This window comes from Crinia signifera, chromosome 1 (assembly GCF_055691185.1).
Source record: "Crinia signifera chromosome 1, ASM5569118v1, whole genome shotgun sequence".
Classification (NCBI taxonomy): Eukaryota; Metazoa; Chordata; class Amphibia; order Anura; family Myobatrachidae; genus Crinia; species Crinia signifera.
This window is the reverse complement of record NC_139217.1, coordinates 148,655,046-148,678,493: the sequence shown is the minus strand read 5'-3', so window position 1 is coordinate 148,678,493 and position 23,448 is coordinate 148,655,046. Positions and strand designations below refer to the sequence as shown.

At 41.5% G+C, this 23,448-nt stretch overlaps 1 protein-coding gene across 4 annotated transcripts in view; it reads right to left on the bottom strand.

The window, feature by feature from the left end:
• Nucleotides 1-23,448, bottom strand: part of ZGRF1 (zinc finger GRF-type containing 1) — an 82,148-nt gene that overhangs the window by 41,218 nt on the left and 17,482 nt on the right. For all 4 annotated transcript variants that reach the window (XM_083174534.1, XM_083174533.1, XM_083174532.1 and 1 more), the window contains exons 8-17: nucleotides 22,857-22,950; nucleotides 21,586-21,677; nucleotides 20,997-21,111; nucleotides 17,244-17,851; nucleotides 16,075-16,213; nucleotides 11,380-11,564; nucleotides 9,281-9,477; nucleotides 8,853-8,986; nucleotides 5,843-5,989; nucleotides 4,119-4,233 (exon numbers count right to left, since the gene is read on the bottom strand). In XM_083174534.1, the coding sequence (XP_083030660.1) occupies nucleotides 4,119-4,233; nucleotides 5,843-5,989; nucleotides 8,853-8,986; nucleotides 9,281-9,477; nucleotides 11,380-11,564; nucleotides 16,075-16,213; nucleotides 17,244-17,851; nucleotides 20,997-21,111; nucleotides 21,586-21,677; nucleotides 22,857-22,950 (1,826 nt within the window). The remainder of the gene's footprint in view (nucleotides 1-4,118; nucleotides 4,234-5,842; nucleotides 5,990-8,852; nucleotides 8,987-9,280; nucleotides 9,478-11,379; nucleotides 11,565-16,074; nucleotides 16,214-17,243; nucleotides 17,852-20,996; nucleotides 21,112-21,585; nucleotides 21,678-22,856; nucleotides 22,951-23,448) is intronic.

The window sequence follows — 23,448 nt, the reverse complement described above, 5'->3', positions numbered from 1 at the left end:
ACCCGAAGCGTGGCGAGCGCAGCGAGCCCTGCTAGGGGCGGCGGTACGCGTCCTCCGACCTTTTCATGCCCTACTATCCACGTCGGCGTGGAGTTGAGAATAGAATAGTGTGGCGAGCGCAGCGAGCCACGAAGCGTGGCGAGCGCAGCGAGCCCCGCGAGGGGGCGCGGATACCTTCACAGGTAAGCGCGTCTCTTCAACGGCTTAACTGGTATCTGTGCTCGTATTGCAGTGAAGCCCGCGAAGGGACGCGCATAACTGTGAAGGTATCCGCGTCCGCTCGCCACGCTTCGGGCCTCGGTGGCTCGCTGCGCTCGCCACACTATTCTATTCTCAACTCCACGCCGACGTGGATAGTAGGGCATGAAAAGGTCGGAGGACGCGTACCGCTGCGCTCGCCACACTTCGGGTGCGCGTGGATAGTGGGGGTGGTTCACTGGTAAAAAAAGGCATTTGGGTTACATTTACAAATTAATTAGAAGAACAATTTAAGCACGACTTACCTTATTAGGGGGATAACCGCGTTTCTTTTTTTTTTTCAGGTAGCGCAAATCCACCGATAACAGCAACTGCAATTACCCCAAAAAATAAAAAAAATATCATTAATCAAAATCCAATGACATAGAAATCCACCCCCACTATCCATGTGCACCCGAAGCGTGGCGAGCGCAGCGAGCCCCGCGAGGGGCGGCGGTACGCGTCCTCCGACCTTTTCATGCCCTACTATCCACGTCGGCGTGGAGTTGAGAATAGAATAGTGTGGCGAGCGCAGCGAGCCACCGAGGCCCGAAGCGTGGCGAGCGCAGCGAGCCCCGCGAGGGGACGCGGATACCTTCACAGGTAAACGCGTCCCCTCGCGGGCTTCACAGGTGTCCGCGTTGCCATGGACACCTGTGAAGCCCGCGAGGGGACGCGTATAACTGTGAAGGTATCCGCGTCCCCTCGCGGGGCTCGCTGCGCTCGCCACGCTTCGGGCCTCGGTGGCTCGCTGCGCTCGCCACACTATTCTATTCTCAACTCCACGCCGACGTGGATAGTAGGGCATGAAAAGGTCGGAGGACGCGTACCGCCACGCTTCGGGATCATGTGGATAGTGGTGGTGTCGTTGGTAATGGGGCGGTAAATTACCATTATGAGTCCACTAAAAATTGCAATCAACTTTTTTGGTCCTTATACCAGACTTAGGTCTACATTTATTAAGTCGACACCGTAAGGTCGACAGGGTTGAATGTCGACATGACTTAAGGCCAAAATAGGCCAAGGTCGACATGGGTTTAGGTCAACAGGCATTAGGTCGACAGGAGTTTTTCACTGTTTTTTGGGGCAAATGTTGACACAGTCAACATGGAGACAGTTGAAGTTGAACTGCACACACTATTTTCTTCTACAATAACGTCCTAGTGCATGGTAGGGCATGAAATACTGCCTGTTGGCACATGTCGGCTCAATATACAGTGAAAAACTCTTGTCAACCTAATGCCTGCTGACCTAAACCCATGTCGACCTTGGCCTATGTTGGCTTGAAGTCATGTCGACCTTTAACTCTGTATCCCCCACAGCCCCACCTCACCCCCCAACAAACACACCCCCCCCTCCCCACAGCCACATAAACATGCCCCCCACCCTGTGCATGCCTCCCCCACCCCCCCACCTCCATATCTCCCCCACGTCCAGCTATGTGCTGGATTACACATCTAAGTACTTACTTTTTGTAAGTCAGGCAGGGAGCCAGCCACCGATTCTGTCTGCGCAGTGTGTGGTGTTATTTCCTGGTTTCATGTACGTTTTGGCGCCTGTACAATGTGATTGACAAGAGGGCGTGAAATCGCGTCGCGTCGCCTCTATACAGACGATGCGATACGACGCGACGCGATTTCATAGCTAAATGTATTGGCTGAGACGACTGACAACATATTAAACCTATGGGAAACGATAAGAAATCGTGTCTCATCGCATCTTATGCCATAAGATTTTGGCATAAGATGCGACCACACTCAATTTAATATTACACTATATTTGTAATATGCTCTATACCCCAGCACACCCCATACCCCAGCCCCCCACTGCTCACCCCAACCACAACCAAAACCCCCCATCCACAATCCGCCACCATATTCAACCCCCCCTTTAGCCCCCCCACTATACATGTTTGGCAGAAATGTGGCAAGCGCAGCGTGACTGCGCAAGGTGACGCAAATTACTTTACTGCATTCAGCACACATCGTGAAGTCAAGGCCAGTGGGAAGGGGGGGGGGGGGGTGGAAAGGGGTGGAGGGAAACATTGTTATCAAGCATATCATACCCTATCAATCATATCATACATCTGAGACAGTAAAGATGACCTGCTTTAACAATGGTTTTTTTATTGTTATGTTATTAATATTGAACTTTAAAGGCAGACAGATCAATTAATGGATTATTCATCCTTAGGGAGGAGGGTTAATGCAAAAAGTGCCCTTTGAAAAAGAGTATCCCTGGCCAATGTCTGTCTCCAAATGAACTCCTGTAGATATGATTTTAGCATGTGGCGTGCTGTTCCTCTGTGTCGTTTGTTGCGCCACTTGCACGCACCCCACATACGTTGGATGTTTTGCGTATGCACGCCTGTATTTGGATCCACAAAATTGAACCTATGGTTTACTTGGGCATGAAAATAACCTGCTTGCGTCAGTTCATGGGTCGTATAGCCCCTCCAGCAGTCGCTGTAGATTTCAGTCCCAGGCTCAATGTTTTCAATAATGGCGGCCACCAATGTGGCCGCATCCCTCCGCTCCACCATACATAAGAAACACTGGCCTGTCTCACGGCAGATGCCCCCAAAAACCCACTGCTGTGGGAGCATCCTGCCAACATTGTATTTTCTCTTGACGAATAATGATTCATCTACTTCCTCGATCCTTCCTGGACCACCAATCCTGCGCTGTGGCTGCGACAGGAGGTCACAAGTGCAGGCCTCTCTCATAGTGCGGTTATAGAGGACAGCAGTCTTCTTGGACATGGAAAGTTCTTCTGCACAAGGATCGAAGTGAGCTCCTTGGTCCAGGAATAAATAAATCTCGCCATGATGACAAGAGGCATGCGGCTTGCTGGGAAACAGCAGGTGGCACGGACGCTCACTTTTTTGCGGCACACTTTAACGTGGCAGCGCCACTTCATCTCTCGGACAGACATCTTCATATTATGCCCGTTTTCACATTGCATTACGGAAGGGATCAGACTACAGCGTTGGAAAAAAGTAATCGCATCCTCCTCCGATTTAGGCAGTGTAAACAAATTAGTGGCAGATGCCATCTCAGAAGCAAACGCTAATAAAATAAAATGAAAAATCCACCATCAGTACTTTATCTGTAATATATTTTATCCACTATTATTACCCATGTTATTAATCATTCAGTAACTCACCAATAGAATTCAGATGGATACTGGAAGCAGTAAAGGAAGTCTGGGAAATGAAACTCAGTCCAAATTCCAATAAATAGTAAATTATCTGTCAATAATCAGCAGCTCTCACAATATCAACCTCTGTTATCACCAACAAACCCACAAAGATTTCAATGTACAGATGTGACAGGGGGCCAGCTTGGGCCGGCTTACCAGTGTCATGACACTGATAATGATGATGTAATGTGTAACTGTGCAGAAACTGAAGGGGGCAGGATTAGCATGTACATATGAAAACACATTATTTTCAGTGTTTCTGTGCAGATGTGACAAGGGGAGGGCTTTGAAGGGTAAATAAATACAGTAGTGATACAGATGGGCCATCCTATGGGCCAACCATAAAAGCGGGAACGAAATCGGATCGGATCGCATCGCATCGTTCAATATCGTGTATGTGCATTTGTGGTATCCGATGCGATCCGATTTTTATACGGAGAATAGCTTGGAGCGCAATTAACGTAGCGGGCGCCCAGATAGGAAACAAGTACCCAAAGTAAACTAAACTCATTTGAAATAGTACATCGCCTGAAACATCAGAAGATTATTGACATTAGAGGTTGTAGCAGAACAATGCAGAAACAGCTACCCCTTCCCAAACTACATCTATCAGTAAGGGGTGGCTGCCTTTTCCCAACTAGCTGAGCACACATGTCCCATAACTGTGCAGCATTACTTACATTGCCAGGAGATGAGGCATTACAGGTAGTGTGGTTGGGTTAAAGTGCTCCTGTATGTTTCTCAAAGATGTCAGCTCTGTGCTTGCATTACACACTAGCAATGCATGGACAACCACTGCAAAATCAAAACAGACATTTTCACAATTTCATCAATGCTGTGTTTATCTTTAAATTGCAATACAGTAGTGGGGAGAGTGGGGAATGCGATGGGATGTACATATATATATATATATATATATATATATATATATATATATATGTATGTATATTTGCAACACATGCCAGCCAACCAGCTTCTTATTGTTTCATTCGTTTGTATGTGCATCTTGTGAAGAATGGCAGTTACTCATTGTGGTCAAATACATTAAAATAAATACATTTACCCTTCACTCTCCTATATATACTGTAGATAGATAGATAGATAGATAGATAGATAGATAGATAGATAGAGATATACATCTAAAGGTGCCAGATGCCCCCATAATACAGGAACCCACAAAACTACCAGGGGCTAGCTTCCCTTTCTCCCACACATGAGAAGTTCAGTATTTTCCATATTGGATAGGTTTACTTATGAAAAATGTACTATACATGTTTGGTGGCTTAGTGGGGACTAAAGCAAATCTGATGAAGATGTGGTATTGGAGGTTAACTCCATACTTATTGGTTTATTCTAGGGGCCGTGGCATCTGCCAGCGTAAAGCAATGGCAGCTAGATGCCAAGTTTAAGTCCCAGAAACATGCTACAGTGGTATCTGAGGGGCTTCAAACCATGCTCCTTGGATTAAAATGATTTCAGGAGACCACTCCTTGGAGCTCCAAGGCCTGGCAACAACCTCCTGGAAACAATTTTGATCTGGGGAAGGTGCTAAAATACTGAACACTAATCATGGAAGGCAAGCATACCTGTCAAATAACCCTCCCCCTCTAACATCCCCCATATTAGGAAAGCAAAGTAAGCCCATTCTTTCACACCACTCCTACCCTCATGATAACCAATAGGTCCCACAAGACTTCAGAAAACATCTATATTGGGAGGCGGCCATCATCATTAATACATTTCTTCAATAAAAGGGTTAGCAATTCCTTGTGGGGTGTCAATATCGTACAAATGTTACACCCTGTGTAGTTACACCCTTCAATGTTAACTTCAGTCAGTTTTAAAGCTCCTAGAATGGATCTTCAGAGCTGAAATCTATGAACATTTAATACTGGTTGTGTTGATCTTTACATTAATTGGATTTTTTCTGTACACTATCCTACTACAGTACATACAGATCAGGGGTGGCCAAATTGTTCCTTGAGATATACCATTAGTTAGTGTTTTCCAGACCTGGATCTGGAAAATGTGTCGGGTACGAATGAATGCAACACATGTTTGAAAATGTGATGGATAGTAATAATTGCACCATGGTCCAGCCTGGTGGCCTGGAAAATGTGAACAGTTGGTCAGATCATGAGGACCGGTTTGGACAGCCCTAGTATAGATGTTCTACAATGTATTTCTTTTTAACATACTTTGTCAAAGCTTGCATTTACTGATTGATGCTGTTAATGTGGGAGCAATCTACTCAATGAGGACAGACAGATGCATTAGTAGTGTCTTTTCTACATAAATATGCAGCTCTATTCAGATTTAAACCTTAAAATACAAAATATTTAACAATGACTGCATCTAAATGACAAATATCAAACATTTTAGTTATGGTTTTGCAGTCACCTACTATTTGATGGCCAGTTGGAAGGGCTATATCCATTCAAAGGAGAAATCTCTATATCATTGTTAGAGGATGGACCAAAGAAAACACTGCACGCAATGAATGTATCCAGTGGATCGAAATTTAAGGTCTTTGAAACAACCCAGAGATCATCTAAAATAAGTTATACAGGAAGTCACAAATACTGTAGTATGATCATGAATTACAGCTCTGAATCAATAGGATAGACACGTTAAAATAAATTGACTTTTTTTGAGCATTAAAGGCTACATTTAGGAATGTGATACATTGACATTAATACCTAAAATATTATAACATACCCTTACACTATTAAAAAGTAATGGCATGTTTTCTGTACACGTGTATGTAACCAAACACATCATAGGATCACTATTTGTCTAAACAAAATCAAATTGGCATCCAAAAATACCCTAACAATGTGAACACATGGGTAGAATCCTATTAGCCACACAAAATTACTAGTACAGGTCGGGTCTCTCTTATCCACGTATTCCAAAAACCGAAAAATTCCGAAAACCGTGGTTTTTCTGAATATTATTTTTTTAGCGGGGGTTCACCATCTTTTTTTCACACTTAGCTCATCCCCCGATGTCCACAGTGGCCTCCGAGATCCTCTTCAGCGAACTCGCACAATGCACCCCTAGGACCGGAGATACAATTGAAGAGGATCCTGAAGGTCGCTGTGGAACACCATGGACATCGGGGGACCATCGGGGCACCACCAGGGGACCAGGTGAGTATGGGGGGGAATATTTAAAAAAACTAAAAAAAAAAATCCCTTATCCAAAATGCTCGTGGTCCCAAGCATTTTGGATAAGGGATACTCAACCTGGTAATTGGTAATTTTGTGCAACTAAATGCCACCATAAGGGCTATCCTATTAGCTCTGATTCTGGCACTTATTGGGCATTTGGTTTAACCTGCCTCAGACATGTTAAAATCATGAGACCAATTTTTCTGTAGTTTCTGCCACAAAACCACATAAGATCCTATGTGTTTTAGCACGCATATGGGTAATTTGCTGCACAAAACAAACATGCTAATAATTGGGCAGCCCAAAGTGCCCATCTGGCTTGTTTTTGGCCTGTATTTTTCATGCAGCAAATTACCACCGCTAATAGGATTTCACCCATAATATCACATTAGAACACTCATGCCAATATTCAAATAGGACTACGTACCACATGTGCGAGAATGATTATGTGCCACATACAGTATAATATAACAACAATAAGTGTGGCACTCACTAGCAGAATTTGTAGTTAGCAACTGTACATAGAAACAAAGCTAATCAAAATAATTCTGGTGCTTTGACATTTATCTATGAAGCTGGGCATACTCGGTCAGATAAAATGCCTCCCAGACATTCTGAACAATCCAGCATGTCCGACCAACCGATATTTCGTAATGGTCGCGCAAATACATTGTATAATTATCTAAGCTGCAGAAACATGGCATTGAGGTGAATAGTGTGACACATCAGCATCTAAGGACACATCAGCATTTGAAACTGATCACCAAATTTCGGAATACAGTGATGAGTACTCATGTTTGAGTTTGTTGGGTGTGTATCATTGGGTTGACCATCAACAGGTCGACAACATATGGTTGACATGAAGTACCTCGACAGGAGCAATAGGTCAAAATTAAAAAGGTAGCCTCCACAAAAGTTTTACAGAAGAAATAAGGTTGACATGAAAATTGGGTACTTGTGTATAATCACGGCGCCCAAGGCATCGCATCGCATACCTTAATTAGTGGTATGCGATGCAATACGATATTCGGGTGAAAAGACCCGCAATGTACAATAAAATATCGCATGCCTGCAATATGGCATGCAATGCGATTTTTAATTGTACAAGCACCCTGATGGGTGCTTACTATGTTAAATGCACCCCCATAATCCACGCCACCCCCACTATCAACGGCAACCCGAAGCGTGGCGAGAGGCGGCGGTACGCGTCCTCCGACCTTTTCATACCCCCACTATCCAAGTCGGTGTGGAGTTGATTTTAGATAGTGCGGCGAGCAGACGCTGAATACATGTCAAGTAATCCGCGTGCGCTCGCCACGCTTCAGGCTCGGTGGCTCGCTGCGCTCGCCACACTATCTAAAATAAACTCCACGCCTACGTGGATAGTGGGGGTATCAAAAGGTCGGAGGACACGTACTGCTGCGCTCACCACGCTTCGGGTTGGCGTTAATAGTGGGGGTGGTGTTGACAATGGGGGTGCATTTAACATAGTAAGCACCCATCAGGGTGCTTGTACAATAAAAAATCGCATGTCATACAATTAAAAATCGCATCGCATTGCATGCGATCAGATGCCCTGCGATCAAAATCTTGGGCACCGTGATAATACACAAGTACCGAAAATTGTCAGCACAAGTTTGTATGTTTAATCGCATGTAAGCCAAAATATTGGAAATGTGTACCCTTGTGGCTCTGCTTGCATCGAACAAGGTGTCTCATAGGCTACATGGATGACAAATGATTAAAGTTTTTTTATTTTGTTGTTTCCCTGTCCCACCTTTTAACCTTTTGATCTGCCTGCTTTTGATAGGTTTACTGGAACTGACAGTTCTTATGTGTTTATGTTATATGAGGCCACAATTCTAATTGCAAATACATGTACCAAACCATGATTTCTTAACAATAATAGGTTGTGCCTGAATCTGTGATTACAAAATCTGCAAATGTTGAAATGTAATGTAAAAAAAAAAAATATTCAAAAATAGTGACTAAATGTCTCGACCATGGTCATGCTGACCATTTAAAAACTTGTTGACCTTTAGCACTGTCGACCATATGGGGTGGACCTTAGGACTATAAATCAGTCGGAACCAGGGTTTATTACCACACTTATTGAATCACCCTCATAAACAGGAATATAAAGCCCAGGAAGACTCTCCTACAATCTGACTACACATTGTAAGCATATTTAGCTATTTTGGAAACTTCACACACCCTATAACAATTGCAGTGGAGTCATACCTTTGCTGTAAGCAGAAGAAATATCTTTCCTACTGAGCTTAAGATAAAGTTTGTTTTTTGATACATCACAAAACTCTGAATCCGCAATTTTTGAAAACTTGCCAAACTGTCTTTTTGGTAATGCAGCCATTCTCCTGTAAGAGACAATATGACAGCCATGTTCCTTAGACTCCCAGTACACTGGACCAAGCCTACTCGTAAAAATAGAAATGGCCTTCTATTTACCAATTTGCAATTAGAGTCTTATATATTATATTAATAAACTTACTTTAACAACATTTTGCTGCACAGAAGATATGTTACTGAATATGCAAAAGTAAATTGGGTATGAAAAAGAAGATCTCTCATTAGAATATAAAAGAATAACTACTTCAATATGAACAAAATGCTAAAGTGCTCAGGACATAAATCACCAATAAAGAACATACCGTATAATCAGCTGGCTCTCCTCGTACAGCTTTATATTCTGGCATCTGACATAGCTGGACAGGCTCTTCATATCCCCCAGGACAACTCTGGATTCCAGTTTCACTCTCTCTGGATGTGTCCCTTTTACTTCATCCAGCCATTTAAAGAATTTACACTGATCAGCTTTAGGTGCATCACAAGTATAAAAGAAACGGCCCTGGAGATTAACGATCAATCATTATAATCATATAACGTGTGTCAGAATACAAATATACTATACATACAATATTACTTATTACAATACAATCACAGAATAAAAGGTAATGAATACTACATATAATTCACAAAAACAAAAATCCACTAATATGTTGTCTAAATGTAGAAAAAGGCTATATTGTACTATATATAAAGGAATTAGTATAGGCAACAAGTTTGTACATTAAATCCAAATGCAAAAACAATAATAAATCAAGAATATTTTTTTTTCATGTAAAAGTTATATTTCAATTCTAAATGTGTGTTTATATATTTTCTTTTGGCATTATGGTCAGAGGGCGAAATTTAATTGTTTGAGTAGCCGGCAGCCAGTAAATGGTGCAAAATGGAGCGCTAAAACAATTCATAGCAATACTTGTCAATTATACGGAGACCTCCAGGTTGGCAAAGTTGCAAATTCTGTTCACTCTCCCAGTACCCACAGCTTAGACTCTAACAAACCTTTTTTTTAAATGGCTTATTATGAGTATATTAGTTACCAGCACCTTAAAATGATGGATCAACATCACAGTAATGTCAGCTCCGGTGCGCACCTTAACGCAGCAACACTTCAATTGCAGATGTAATCTAGTGGCCGCCGGCTCGCACAAACCTTGACTTGCATAATAGAGGTGAGGAACAGCGTTAAGCCTTTTATTTTATAGGATTCAGGACTAACACTAAGAAGTTTTTTTTTTTTCAGAGCAACTGTGGAAAATCGAAGCACAATTTAATGTGATACTCCTACTGAACTTCAGCTGAATCACAGCAAAATAAATTCTATGCTTCATACAACCATATAGCCAGCCTGTGTGGACAGAGAGCGTGACATAACACTGTTTAGTCACTTATTTGAGGAGCTGCATTCCATTGTGTTTCTGTCTTACTCCGATGTCAATCTGTCCAAGTGACATGAAGTAAAAAGCACATGCAACTATAACAGTGGGCACGAGGACTCTACTTCTTACCTCCCCCCACACACTAATTTCCTACTTTTACTAACAGCACTTTGCATACCTAATATGAGAGATAAAGTACAATAGTTTAAAAAAATGACTTACATAGTTAATCAGTGATTTACAAATAAGCATTTAGAATTGTATAAATCATTTAAATCCACCACCAGGTTAGCAGTTCACACTCCTGACTGCCTTACATTTACTTTGGGTCTTCTTCCAAGATCCAGCACCTGGAAGTAGCACTCCACAGCTACAGAGAGCTAAGAGCGAGTCCTGGTGGCTTCAGCACATGTGCAATTGGTATGCAGTCATATTGACAGCATTGAGAATGCCAAAACTGTAATGCATGTCTAAACTTGAACGTATCAGCATTAGGGTCAGGCTTAGATAGTATGGTTGACATTGTCACTATCAACATAGTGTAGTGTTCATTCTAGCACCCGCCATCTTTGAAAGCCCATGCAGTTCCTGTTCCCTGTCGGGGTGTCGCTGTCTGCTGTGGTGTATCTAGCACAGGTCTGGATTGCGTATCAGTGCTGATATACAGACCACTCTGTGCTAGAAGCCCTACAGCAGACAGCGACACCCCAGGCAGGGAAGAGGAACTGCATGGGTTTTCAAAGATGGCGGGTGCAAGAATGAACACTACATAGTGTATGGCGACATGTCAATGTTGACATGTACACCATGTCAACAGTCAGGCCATGCTGAGATGCTAAATGTCAAAGTTATGTTTGACGAGCTGACAAACACCAAGTACAATTTCTTTCATACTTTATTTGGTGACATAACCAGAACGCAGCAACTACAGTGTGCTTCTATTTTACGGAGGAAAGAAATCATGAGCGTTGTCTATTTCCATAAACCCAACACATAACTGTTCTAAGGTAATATATACACTATACCTTATTGGGCCCTTCTTTTCTGACCATTACAAGCTTGGCAGGCTGCTGGTGTAGGCAATGGGGGGCAGCTTTATTGTTCCCAAGTGTCTCGTCCTTACTTGGTGAGGTATAAAAGGACATGTCAACTTTGGAGAAAGCTTTGTGCAACCGTTGTGACAGCTCAAACATGATTATATTTAAATGTTCTGTAGAGGACCAGAAGGAGAGGTGATTTTAGTTGAAATGCAATTAACAGTAGTTGTGCGGCTTCTCTGGCATATTCAAATGGCATATACAAATGTTAAATATAAAGTTGTGCCGAGCCCAAGGTCTGAGTTAAATCGAAATCTAAGTAAAAAGAGCTAAAAGTATAATGACCTTCACATGTCAGGTACTAAAAGGTTTGAAACAGCAGCAATTTCTGGTGGACTTTATAAAACACAAGTCAATATTAACAATGGTAGTAAACTCCCTGTATAAATAAGTAATATTATTCTTTATTTATAAGCTGCAAACATTATTATGCAGCCCTGTACACATAAATAGGATAAAATGACAAAAAATAGAGGGTAGACATGTATAAAGCGTAACCCAAACTTCTTATTGTGTATGTCTTATCTTAGGTCATGCGTCTATTTTGTACAATAACTATATTGTTGTCCCAATAACATTCATTTAAAGGTGTGTACACATGGTGCTATTTTAACTATCGATTTTGACTATATACAGTCAACCTCTCATAGCAAGTTAGTCAAAATGGCACAGTGTTCAGCTGTATGCTATACCTATCCACAGCCCCACATGGTCAGTAACTTTCGTAGAAACAGACTTCTCAGCACAGTCTATTTCTACTATAACGTAAGAAGGGTCATGCTGTAAAATGGCCACTGCTTGCCCCCATCCTCGTGCCGCCAATCGTCGCCAGATGGCAGCACCTGGCGGCCCCCGATATTGGTATCAATATCAGCGGCCGCCATATTGCACCATGTGTACACACCTTAAAACAGTTTGTTTACAAAACATGCTTTCAAAATGACAAAGAGCTGGATAGTGTGCCAAGCTTTCAAAATGGCAAAGAGCTGGATAGCGTGCCAAATACATAAGAATGCCTACTGCTTGTTACTTCATTTTTCTGGACTGTCCTTTGTACAGCCTTCATTTAACTGTAAAACGGTTCTTACAAGCAATGTTTTACTTTCCATACTCTGCAAGCACAAAGTTGGCATCCACTGATAACAAGTCACTACGGGTCTTAAAAATACCAAACTATAAGAATGACAGAGAATTGACACAATAAAGCTCAGATAGAAGTTGTCTTATCTCAATTTAAATCGAAATGGACTCCAATTTTGGTCAAGGATTTCCAAAATGGTCTTATTCGTAACTGGCCTCATACAAAATAATTCAATTTAAAACAACCAATTGCATTAAACAGCAGGATGAAACTAATATACATACAAATGAGCATAAAGCCAAAACACTGCAGTATTTACAGTAAATAAGAATTACTTTTTTAAGCAGCTATAATCATTAGATATACCATTCATGATGATTAATGAAAATGGGAATCAATTCTATATTGTAGTAGGTGTTTCCTGTAATTGTCCACATAAAAGAGGTGATTGCTAATCCTATTTGCAGAGCCATGCAAATCCTTTCACTCTGATAACCATCTCTTTAGGATTAAAAAACACAAACCATTCGGTAGACTTGGTACTACCAGGAGGAGGAGATGAAGGCAGACATGGATGTAGTTAAGACAATTTAATAGAATTGCAACCATGTAATGCTTTCAGGCAATTTAGTTATGACACACTACTAAAAATTAAATGTCAATAATGATTATGAAGCTCTTACTGTGTTACGGACTATTCTTATAAATTCAGTAAAACACATTTGTATTTATATACATGAAAGCTGGCATATTGTTTACTTTGGTGGTGCAATACAACACACTGAACATCAATAAATAAAGGTATGAGTAGCTAAATTGCATAAAACATTAAAAAAGGTTTTTAAAAAATCCAAAAGGAGATGAAAATAGAACAAAGTTTTCACACTATGTATAATGACCTGCCTACAGTTTTAAGGGCTATTCTGTAAAGATTCAAATTCTATTCAGTTTTAATCAATACCAACTGTTGACGTCTGATGGAGCTTCCTTTTCCATGAAATACCATGTAAAACAAGAGGAACTTGCAGGGCCGGCGCCACCACTAGGCAGCTTTAGGCATTTGCCTAGGGCGCCAGCCACTGGAGGGCGGCAGTTCGCTCCTCGCCCCCAGCATGGAGGGTTAGCACACTGTGTATAAAGCTGGCAGCGTCGGCAGTGAATAGAAAATAACTAGAGTTATGTGGCGGCGCTGGAAGCGCTTTTGGGTTTGAAAACACTTGCTGCACGATGATTGGCTGAGATTCAGCCAATCAGCGTGTGGCCAGTGTTTTCAAAATAGAAGCGCTTCCTGCACCGCCGCATAGTGCTAGTTCTTTTCTATTCACTGCAGGGACCCCGCCGCCGCCAGCTTTATACACAGCACTGCAGGTACCCCCACGGCACGGACACCCCTGCCCGCTCCAGCACCTTAATCACTGCAGGGACGCCGACACCGCCAGCTTTATACACAGTGCCGCAGGTACCCCCTGCGCTTCTGTCAGAAGGCGCAGCAGGTACACCCCCCCCCCCCGCGTGCCCCCACCCCGACTCGCCTGGGGCGCTCCGGTGGCTTGCACCGGCCCTGGGTACTTGTTTCCTAGCACGGCGCCCACTAAGCTATTTGCTTAGTGGGCTATTCTGCGTAGTGAAATCGCATCGCATCTCATGGGCCATGAGACGCAATGCAATTTTCCTATGTAATTTATTCAATGCTCTCTCTGCCCCGGGCCTTCGCATCTGCCGCAAAATTGCATGCTATCGCATGCGATTTTATAGGTTGTGTGATACCATGACATTAGGTATACAATAATATGATTGTATGTCCCAAAAATAGGTTTAACACATCCCCCCACCCCGAAGCGCGGCGAGCAACGCGAGGGGCGGCGGAACGCGTCCTCCAACTTTTTTATTACCCCACTATCCACGCCGGCGTGGAGTAGATTTTATAAAGTGTGGCAAGCGCAGCGAGCCACCGTGCCCTGCGAGGGGACGCGGAATACATGTAAAGTAACCCGCTGCACTCGCCACTCTTCGGGCTCGGTGGCTCGCTACACTATATAAAATCAACTCCACGCCGACGTGGAAAGTGGGGTAATGAAAAAGTCGGAGGACGCGTTCCGCCACCGCTTGCCATGCTTCGGGGTGGAGTGGATAGTGGGGGGGTGCGTTAAATCTATTTTTGGGACACACAATCATATTATTATATACCTAATGTCATGGCATCGCACACCCTATAAGATCGCATGCGATCGTATGCGATTTTGCAGGACATGCGATGCAATGCAATGCGATATAGTGGTGTAAAATAAGAAATAAAAATACATGAAAAAATTGCATCACATGCCGCTATAATGGCCCATGCGATGCGATTTCCCTACGGTGCCGTACGTAGAAAATCTGGGCGCCGTGCTAGGAAACAAGTACCAAACAAAAATCCCTGGACCCCCCACAGGAATTTTGAGTGTGAGTGGAGGACATTACACGGAGTGGCGTTCAGCATTGAAATCTAAAAAAAATCAGAATATTGCCTAAAGTAACCTGATTGTTTATCAAGTGCTGGGAATCACCAGATTCCCTTAGCTGGCGATCGCTGATGGAGAGGTGCTCCATCTGACGGGGGGCGCGTGAGCGTCTCACACGCTTGTGCATCCCAGTCACTCGGCGGTGGGGAGCAGAATCCCTGCCCGTCTCCTCTTCAGGGAGACGGGCAGGGTTAGGGGGGCTACGGGCGAGCAGCGGAGGGTTCCGTCGGATGTGTATTTCTGATTGATTTTATGGCGTATATTCAATAGAGGTCGAAACTGCCGTCTTGCGGAAAAGACGGCAGTTTTCGACATGAATACATCGGAAGGGGTTCCAATCTATTCAATCAAAGCTTTTTTTTTTTTTCGCATGTCAAAATGTTTCAACATGCCGAAAAGCAGGTGGATTGACGGAAGAGCCGCTAATTCACCTGCTTTTGACGGAAACACAGCCAAAACTGAAAGGTTTTTGCTGTGTTTCCGTCATTCTCAATCCAGCATAATAAAATGCTGGATTGAGGCAGGGAGGACATCACCGTGTGAGCAGCCGTAGCTTACACAGCGCTGTCCTCCTGTACGCTGCAGCCAGGACCCTCACGCCGCAGCCCGCACCCTCCAACACCCACCCACGACTCCCGTACATACTCGCCGCCGAGCCGGGTGAGAGCAGCTCACCCAGCTCCATCCAGGCTCTGTCTCGGGTCCCGCGCCACCTCCCACTGCCTTACGCCGTCTTCCACTGCCGCGCTCACCCGGTCCGAGCGCCGGCCGGGTGAGTGTCAATCATCAGCCAAGTCCGATATCCGGATTTGGCCACTGAATTGAATAATTCAAAAGAATGTCGGAATGGATCCGGCATCAATTGAATATACTCCTTTGTGTTCATTGAAAAAAACAGTGCTTTTCTTTCAAAAATAAGGAAGTATCTAAGTGACCCCATAACTTTTGAACGGTGGTGTACATACACACACACACACACACACACACACACACACACGTTTATTATGTAATTTAAAATCCATTAAAGTGAAAAACTCCTACCAGCAAGTGATGCCTTGAAAACTTGCTTATAATGTGCTGGTGACTTGAATACAGCTGGGATATTCACTTTTCTTTTGGGAACAGATACAGACAGTACAACTTGTCTACATGGAAATCCCAGCTCACAGGAAAGCAAGATCTAAAATAATAAAAAGAAAAAGATCCTCAATGGGCAGACTATATAAAGACACATCTAAAAAACACAATGCTACAAGCTCTATACTACACAACAAATTGAAAAGTAAAAACTTATTTGACAATAATTTTATCCTCAATTGTAGTTCAATAGTGTTTCTTGATTCAGTCGGATAGGATGCCTGTATTATAGAACAAATGTTTGTTTAATCAACACACCTTTGTAATGAGGGACTGCAAGGTGCTCTGTCAGCTCCTAAGATGATATCACCATAAAAGGGTTATATTTAAGTTTTGAATCTACTCCTCAAAAGTAAAAAGTGGTTCTGAAAATACGACCACCGTTCTCATCGGAAATGGACACAATGGGGGAAATTTACTAAAGGAAATTTGTAAAAAAATAGGTGTATTTGTATCCAGAAATACACTTATTTTTGACATTTACTATCCCGAAAATATGGCAATTCGTAGTCGTATTGATGTGCTATCAATACGAATACGAATTGCCGTATTTTCGGGATAGTAAATATCAAAAATAAGTGTATTTCTGGATACAAATACACCTATTTTTTTACAAATTTCCTTTAGTAAATTTCCCCCAATACCTCTTCTGATCTAGGAAATGGACACCATCACAATGCTTTACGGTACTTCACAATGAGGCATCTTAGTCACTGCTGGGGTGGTGGTGCTTAGATACAAATATATCGGATGGGATACTGCATCACATGGCCCAGAACTCCTCCAATTTAGAGTATCTCCTGGATTTGAGAACCATTAACACAACATTGAAAGGGGGATATTCCCAGCTAGTGGAAAGTCCACTTAACCTAACTTTATAAAGTATGAAAATAAAACATGGTTCTTTTCTATAGAACAACCTTTCTTATAAAAGAGGCAATTTTATATAGGAAGACAAACGTGGCTAAGGGGCCTATATGGGTTACATCTCATTTACCAAAAAGGTTTGGTTTTTCATTAATGTTTATATTGACAATTCAACACATGTAAAGTTTGTATGATGGTTTACAGACCTGCTCATTTGTGGTGCCACGAGAGTGCATGTTCTTTCTTCCCACAGGAGGCAAAGATCCATCAGATGGAGCAAGGTATCTGGAGAGTAGCTGTACTCGTGATCCAGAATTTGTTTCGACCACGTCCCTTAGAGGACCAATGTGTGATGACGACACTATTTCCATCTCACTATTCTGGATCTCCTCTATTCGATCTGAATTTCTAAAAACACTGTGTGCACAAAAGTCATTATCCTCGTTCTTATGTGTATTTTGTATGCTTCTGGGAGAAACATTCTGATACTTCGCCCACCTGCTTGGCTGTATATTTGCAGATGCATCACAATTTTCTTGCAGGTTCTTTACTATAGGTCCCCTTCCTCTGCTCTGCAGAAGAAACTCGCCCCTGCTTTCATTTAGATCAGATATTACAGTAGAGCTTGTGGTGCTAGTTTTACACAACTCATCCCCTAATGAGAGGTTACTGTCTTTCAGAGTTTCAAATGGGTTCAAATCATCATTCACAGGACTTAAGCTGGAATACACATCAATCTCTGCTACACGGGCTGCTGGAATTTGCATCTGAAGTCTGGATTGAACTTTGGATACCTTATTTGTCTTCAGAATGCCTAAAAACAAATAAGAAAACGTATAAATGTAAAATAGTTATGCATTTATAATGTGGCTTTTGAGTATTTGCACATATTTTTGGGATTATCAGTTAAGGCTTCATATGTAACATTTTTTGCGCTTATGAAGGTTTCCTGTTTTCTGATCTCCAGATAAATACCCATGTGAAACTGTCCACACTCCTGGATTTAGTACCTTTTCCCCCCATTTTCACATTAAATTATTAGACTATTTTAGAATATACAAAAATAATACCAGAAGATCTTTGTGGCATATAAAACATGAAAAGTTTCCTATCAAACCTGGTGACACCGAAGTTTTTGATGTATCAGAGGATCACAGATGCAGCCAGGAAACATGTTAGAATGACCTTGCTAAAAAGTGTAGATAGAGGTGGAAATGTAAAAAGGTAAAAGTTGGAAGATCTAGTAGGTTTCCAATCACTGTATGTAAAATAATAACAATATAAGCATATTTGCCAGAAATGGCCAAATATCATTCAGCATTCCAACTTTTAGTATGGTAAATATACAATTAACTATAAGTGAGTTGCAAACTCATCCAAATAACTAGCTACATTGGCACAGCCATCTGGCACTCACCTTAGGAACTGTACCCCCCACAGTACATCAGGAGAGGTAAAGGAATAAATTAGCCCCTCATTTTATTTCTCGGCTGTGGTCTGATCCTATTGGTTAATCAGGCCCTGACTACCAAAATAGCAGCTATCTCACTGTGCTCCATCTGTTTTAATTATATTTTAATGAAGTCAGTATACAAATGTGCTGGATACAAAAAACAAAACCTACATGAGACAAGGCAATTGTCCCTTTCGGGACCTGACACTACTGGAGGAGTCACTCTCAGATACTCTGCCTATGAAATAATAGGGCTGGGCTGATTGCTCAGAGCCACGGAACTTTTACATAACTATTTACTATTTACATTAGAAAAGAGACGTTTAAGGGGGGACATGCTCAACATGTACAAGTATATCAAGGGCCAATATAAGGAACTGTCACACACCCTCTTTTCTACTAGAAAGGAATCTAGGACGCGAGGGCATGAGTATAGATTAGAAGAAAAAAGATTTCATTCAGCTAGTAGAAAGAATTTCTTTACGGTCAGAACAGTCAAACTCTGGAACTCTCTTCCCAGAGAGGTGGTAACGGCTGGCTCATTAAATGCATTCAAGGCAAAGTTGGACAAACATTTACTGGAGAAAAACATCCATGGGTACAAATAAGAAATATAAATTGTCTGTAAAATACCAGAACCTACCAAATCAGCAATGGATATCTATACCAGGTTGAACTAGATGGACGCAAGTCTTTTTTCAGCCTTACCTACTATGTAACTATGTAACTATAAACCAGGTGCAGAGCAACAATATGTTTGGGTCAATATTTGCTGCAATTTGCACCCAATAAGATCCTTAAAAGTCTGCTCTTTAAAATGACTGTGTTTATGGGCATTTATAGGTGCACTTACTAAATACATCAAATTTGCATACCTGGTCCTATATTTCAGGAGTGAATAACTAAAATAAAAATCTAAACAAAAAAAATGTAAATTAATATACATGGTATAATATATTATATGAAAGCAGAAAAAAGAACGACTTTGTATTTTCAATATATTCTTACAGGTGTGGAATATTAAATAGACAGTCAATAGGTCAACACCAAAAGGTTGACATACATCTGATCGACGGGGTCAACAGCTTACTGTTTAATTACTGCAGGTGATAGTGTTAATTGAAGCAATCTTCTGATTGGCTAGTGGACCTTTAAATATGGTTCTCTAAACAGAGAGAGTATTCTTCTGATGAAACCGCCACACATAACGGCGGAGAAACGCGTTAAGACTCTCTACTTTTTATCTTGAGGTGTCCAGGATTCTCTACCAATCTCTGCCTATTTAGGCATCATTGCTATTACTACCCAGAAGTAGATGTTCCAGTGATCGCACGGTAACTGGACCTATCCGTCAGCAGCAGTCAGGGTGCTCACATCCACCCCCGACAACCGCCGAAGCACTAAATCGGGACATTGAGGGTAATCTGCCGGGCAGCATTTTGGACTGTGTCTCTGCTCATCTAATCTGCCCACGGCAACACACCGGACATTGCCCTGTCTCGTCTATTTACCACGCTGCTGAGGTCAGACGGTGTTCTGAAAGCCGGCTGCTGCTCCAGCCACACTCTGTGGGGAACACAAGTGCTATTTACAACAACGAGCATAACAGCTCAAAATTGCAGGAGGAGACTAATCCCACAGGTGGAATTTTGGAGATTTGTACCCAACACTACTGCTTCAACATCGGGACCCGGTAAGCTCCGGGGCTGCTGCCTCCTGTACTTTCCACGTAACATTGTTCAAAAGTTCTACTATTGTTTACAACAGTGGTACATCTGATTTAAATATATATAGCACTTGGATGTGCGATCCGGAACTCAAAACTGACTATAAGCTGTATTAGACAGTTAAATTGCCTTTGGTGAAATACTGAATTACCAATACAATTATTGCCATAATTGGTGGGTTCAATACACACTATCCAATTATCATCAGTGTGTGACTAAGAGAGATTGGAGACCTGGACACCAACATTGGTCACTATTAGTGGACAATTGATATATGGGGTGCAACTTCTGCTCTATCTATGCACCAGAAATTCAATCTATACAATTATAGCATTGTCCCTATGGTATCATATTAATGTATTATTACTTTTTATGTAATTTTTATATTTGTGATCACTAATTTGCAGTTGATGTAAATAAAATTAATATTTTAAATTGGTGTTGCTGGTGCGCTCTCTCAAAATATCTTGCCGATATCCTGTAAAGTACATGAGTTTTTCAAATTTTTTGGGTGTCAATGTCACTGCCTGTCAACCCCAAATTACTGAAACGGGTACACTCACCATGCATCAATTCTGGTGATGCCTTCGGCACACTTTACCGTTCTCAATTGTAGTCCACGTGGATGGTAAAATATGGAACAGTCGAAAATATAAAAACAATTATGAAAAACCTCAACCTTTTTATGTGTCTACATTTTTCATGTCAACCTACTGTATGTCGACCTATTGACTCTTTATCTAGACACTGCAGATCTATGAACCGGAATTAATTCTTACTATCTTGCTCTGGAGAGGATGTTACGTTGCTCAGCGTTGCTCCAGAGTCAAATCTAGACCGCAGAAAGAATGAGCGCTTCAGATTGGGTATCTCTTCCTGTGCAGGTGATCTCACCTAAATTGGTTTACCACAAGAAATAACAGTAAGCCAAAATAAAATATTTGCAACTTGAAACAGCACCATGGGTCATTTGTACTGATAATACATTAAATTATAATCCTCTCACATTTTAAAATATCTACAATTACTAAATACAGGCAAATGGTTTTTACATGAACCAAACATTATGGTTACATCTGTCCGGGGAGGGCAAATAAATGCTAGTACTAGATTAAAGAAATGCTTTACTTGACATTTTGGTTTTATTTATTACTATAAAAGTCATGGTAAGTCCCATTTCATTCATTTACAACTAATTATTTCAAAAATTCCCAACAACATCATAGTAATTCACCCCTTGAGTATTCATACCTTGCATTGTAGAAATTTGCGATTTTATGATTTGCATCCAATTTAAAAAAATAAAAACTGAAATATGAAAGCCTCTACAAAACAAAAAAAATCTGCTGCAGCACAAAGTACACTGACCTTATTAGATACACACTGTGACAGTTCCCAATCACAGTCTGATCCTGGAGTTCCCGCAATGAAGAAAGGCTGGAGATAGGTTATAGAATTCACTGTTGGACAAGAGACATTTATTTAAAAACAAGCCAACCATTTAAAGGCTTATGACATTGCAAAACAGAACTATTCTGTAAATGACACCCTTCTCTGATGTCCAGTTAAGAGCGTCAGTCCAAGAAAGAAAATGGAAATCTCCAAAAATAATGATCATATATAAAATTGAATACCACTGTATACGCAAAGCAGGGCCCTCCTTTATTCTAAAATTCAATACATATTTAAAAATAATGTATGTCTATTTATACAAATGATTGCCTTATATTTACAATACAGAATGCAAAACATATGCAGTCATTTATCCTGGCTCCATATTCATTTGTTAAGCTACTAAGTGGACAATCCATTTTTTTGCTAGTTGGCTTGTGCAAATGTGAATTCTTGAGAATGGCTTGTGTGTTCCGTTCTCCCTGCAAAATTGCATTTTTTTGCACACATTCCTTGTCAGGCGTAAAGTTAGGCAAAATCTTAATTTAGTGTCCCCTCTAGGCTTCTTTTGCAGAGCGCTGTGCACTGCCTATTTGTGTGTGCCTCCACCGCGCTGACATGCCGCTGAGGATTATCTGCAGCAATCAGAGTCTGCTCTTCCAGCTGGTTACAGAAGGAATCGAAGCGGTGATGGAGCGAGACCTGATAAGTGTGGCATCCTCTGGTATTTAGGACTGACTTGCGCGCTACAGCTGGCAGGATTGGTCAGGAATGTGGTCCCAGTTGTATAACACGGCATATAGATGTGATGGGAGCTGACGGCAGTTTTGAAAAGAGATGGAGAGAGAGGTTGGAGGGGGGTGCACCGCTCGGTTGGTGGGGTCCAGTCGGTGGGCAGCAACCTGGCCTAAAAAATTCCTATTACTATTACTGTAAGTTACAGCTTGAAAAAGAGGTCAAAGACCAACAACGGAACGTCACTCGTGTAGGCAATAAATAAAATGCATGATTTTATACTATGATGCAATAGTATAAAATCATCTATTTCAGTGGTGCCATATTCACAGTACTAATGGTTATGCTTAGGTTTGTTGTAAATATTGTCACCTGCTTTTGAATAGGTAAAAATGTCTACTGCATCAATTAGGGTTAATAATTATGGTCATTATTACAATTAAACTGTTAAAACTTATATCACAAATTTCCAGTATGTCTGCTCATATAGATTTATGTATTCATTTACTTACATGAAGCAGAGTCACGGCAAGCCCCATTATGCTCAGATATAGTCTGGGAGTAATCCTTAATGTACGCTTTCTCCTGGGCAGAGATGGATAACGCCTGAAAAAAGGATTTACTTTTAGACTAGTACAATCCCACTGGGCATGCTATTAAAAAGCAATTGATTTATGGATTTAAATAGAAACCCTAAATCAGTCAGTCAATCTGCACGCCCCTCTGACATCACTTGCAATATCCCCACCCCACTCACTTGCAATGTCTGGATATCATTTCAAATACATACTACTGCATCCCCTAATAAAAATTATAATACTTTATTTTTTTTAGGTTAAAAGCAACTACAGTACATGTACTAAGATACTAACAACAGCTGCATCACAAGCCCAGCACTGTTTGTATAAAAAATTGTCAAAAGCATCCTGTAGCGGTCACAATTTATCCACACTAGAAGGCCTTTTTAGGGCATGCCTTTTTAGGACATGCCAAACAGTAAAAAAAAATTAAATAAAGCAACATCTATACATTTTACACCAGCTTTGTTGCTTCATTCCTTATTTGTTCTAGTTAATGTATGCAGCCAAATTCGTACACAGTATA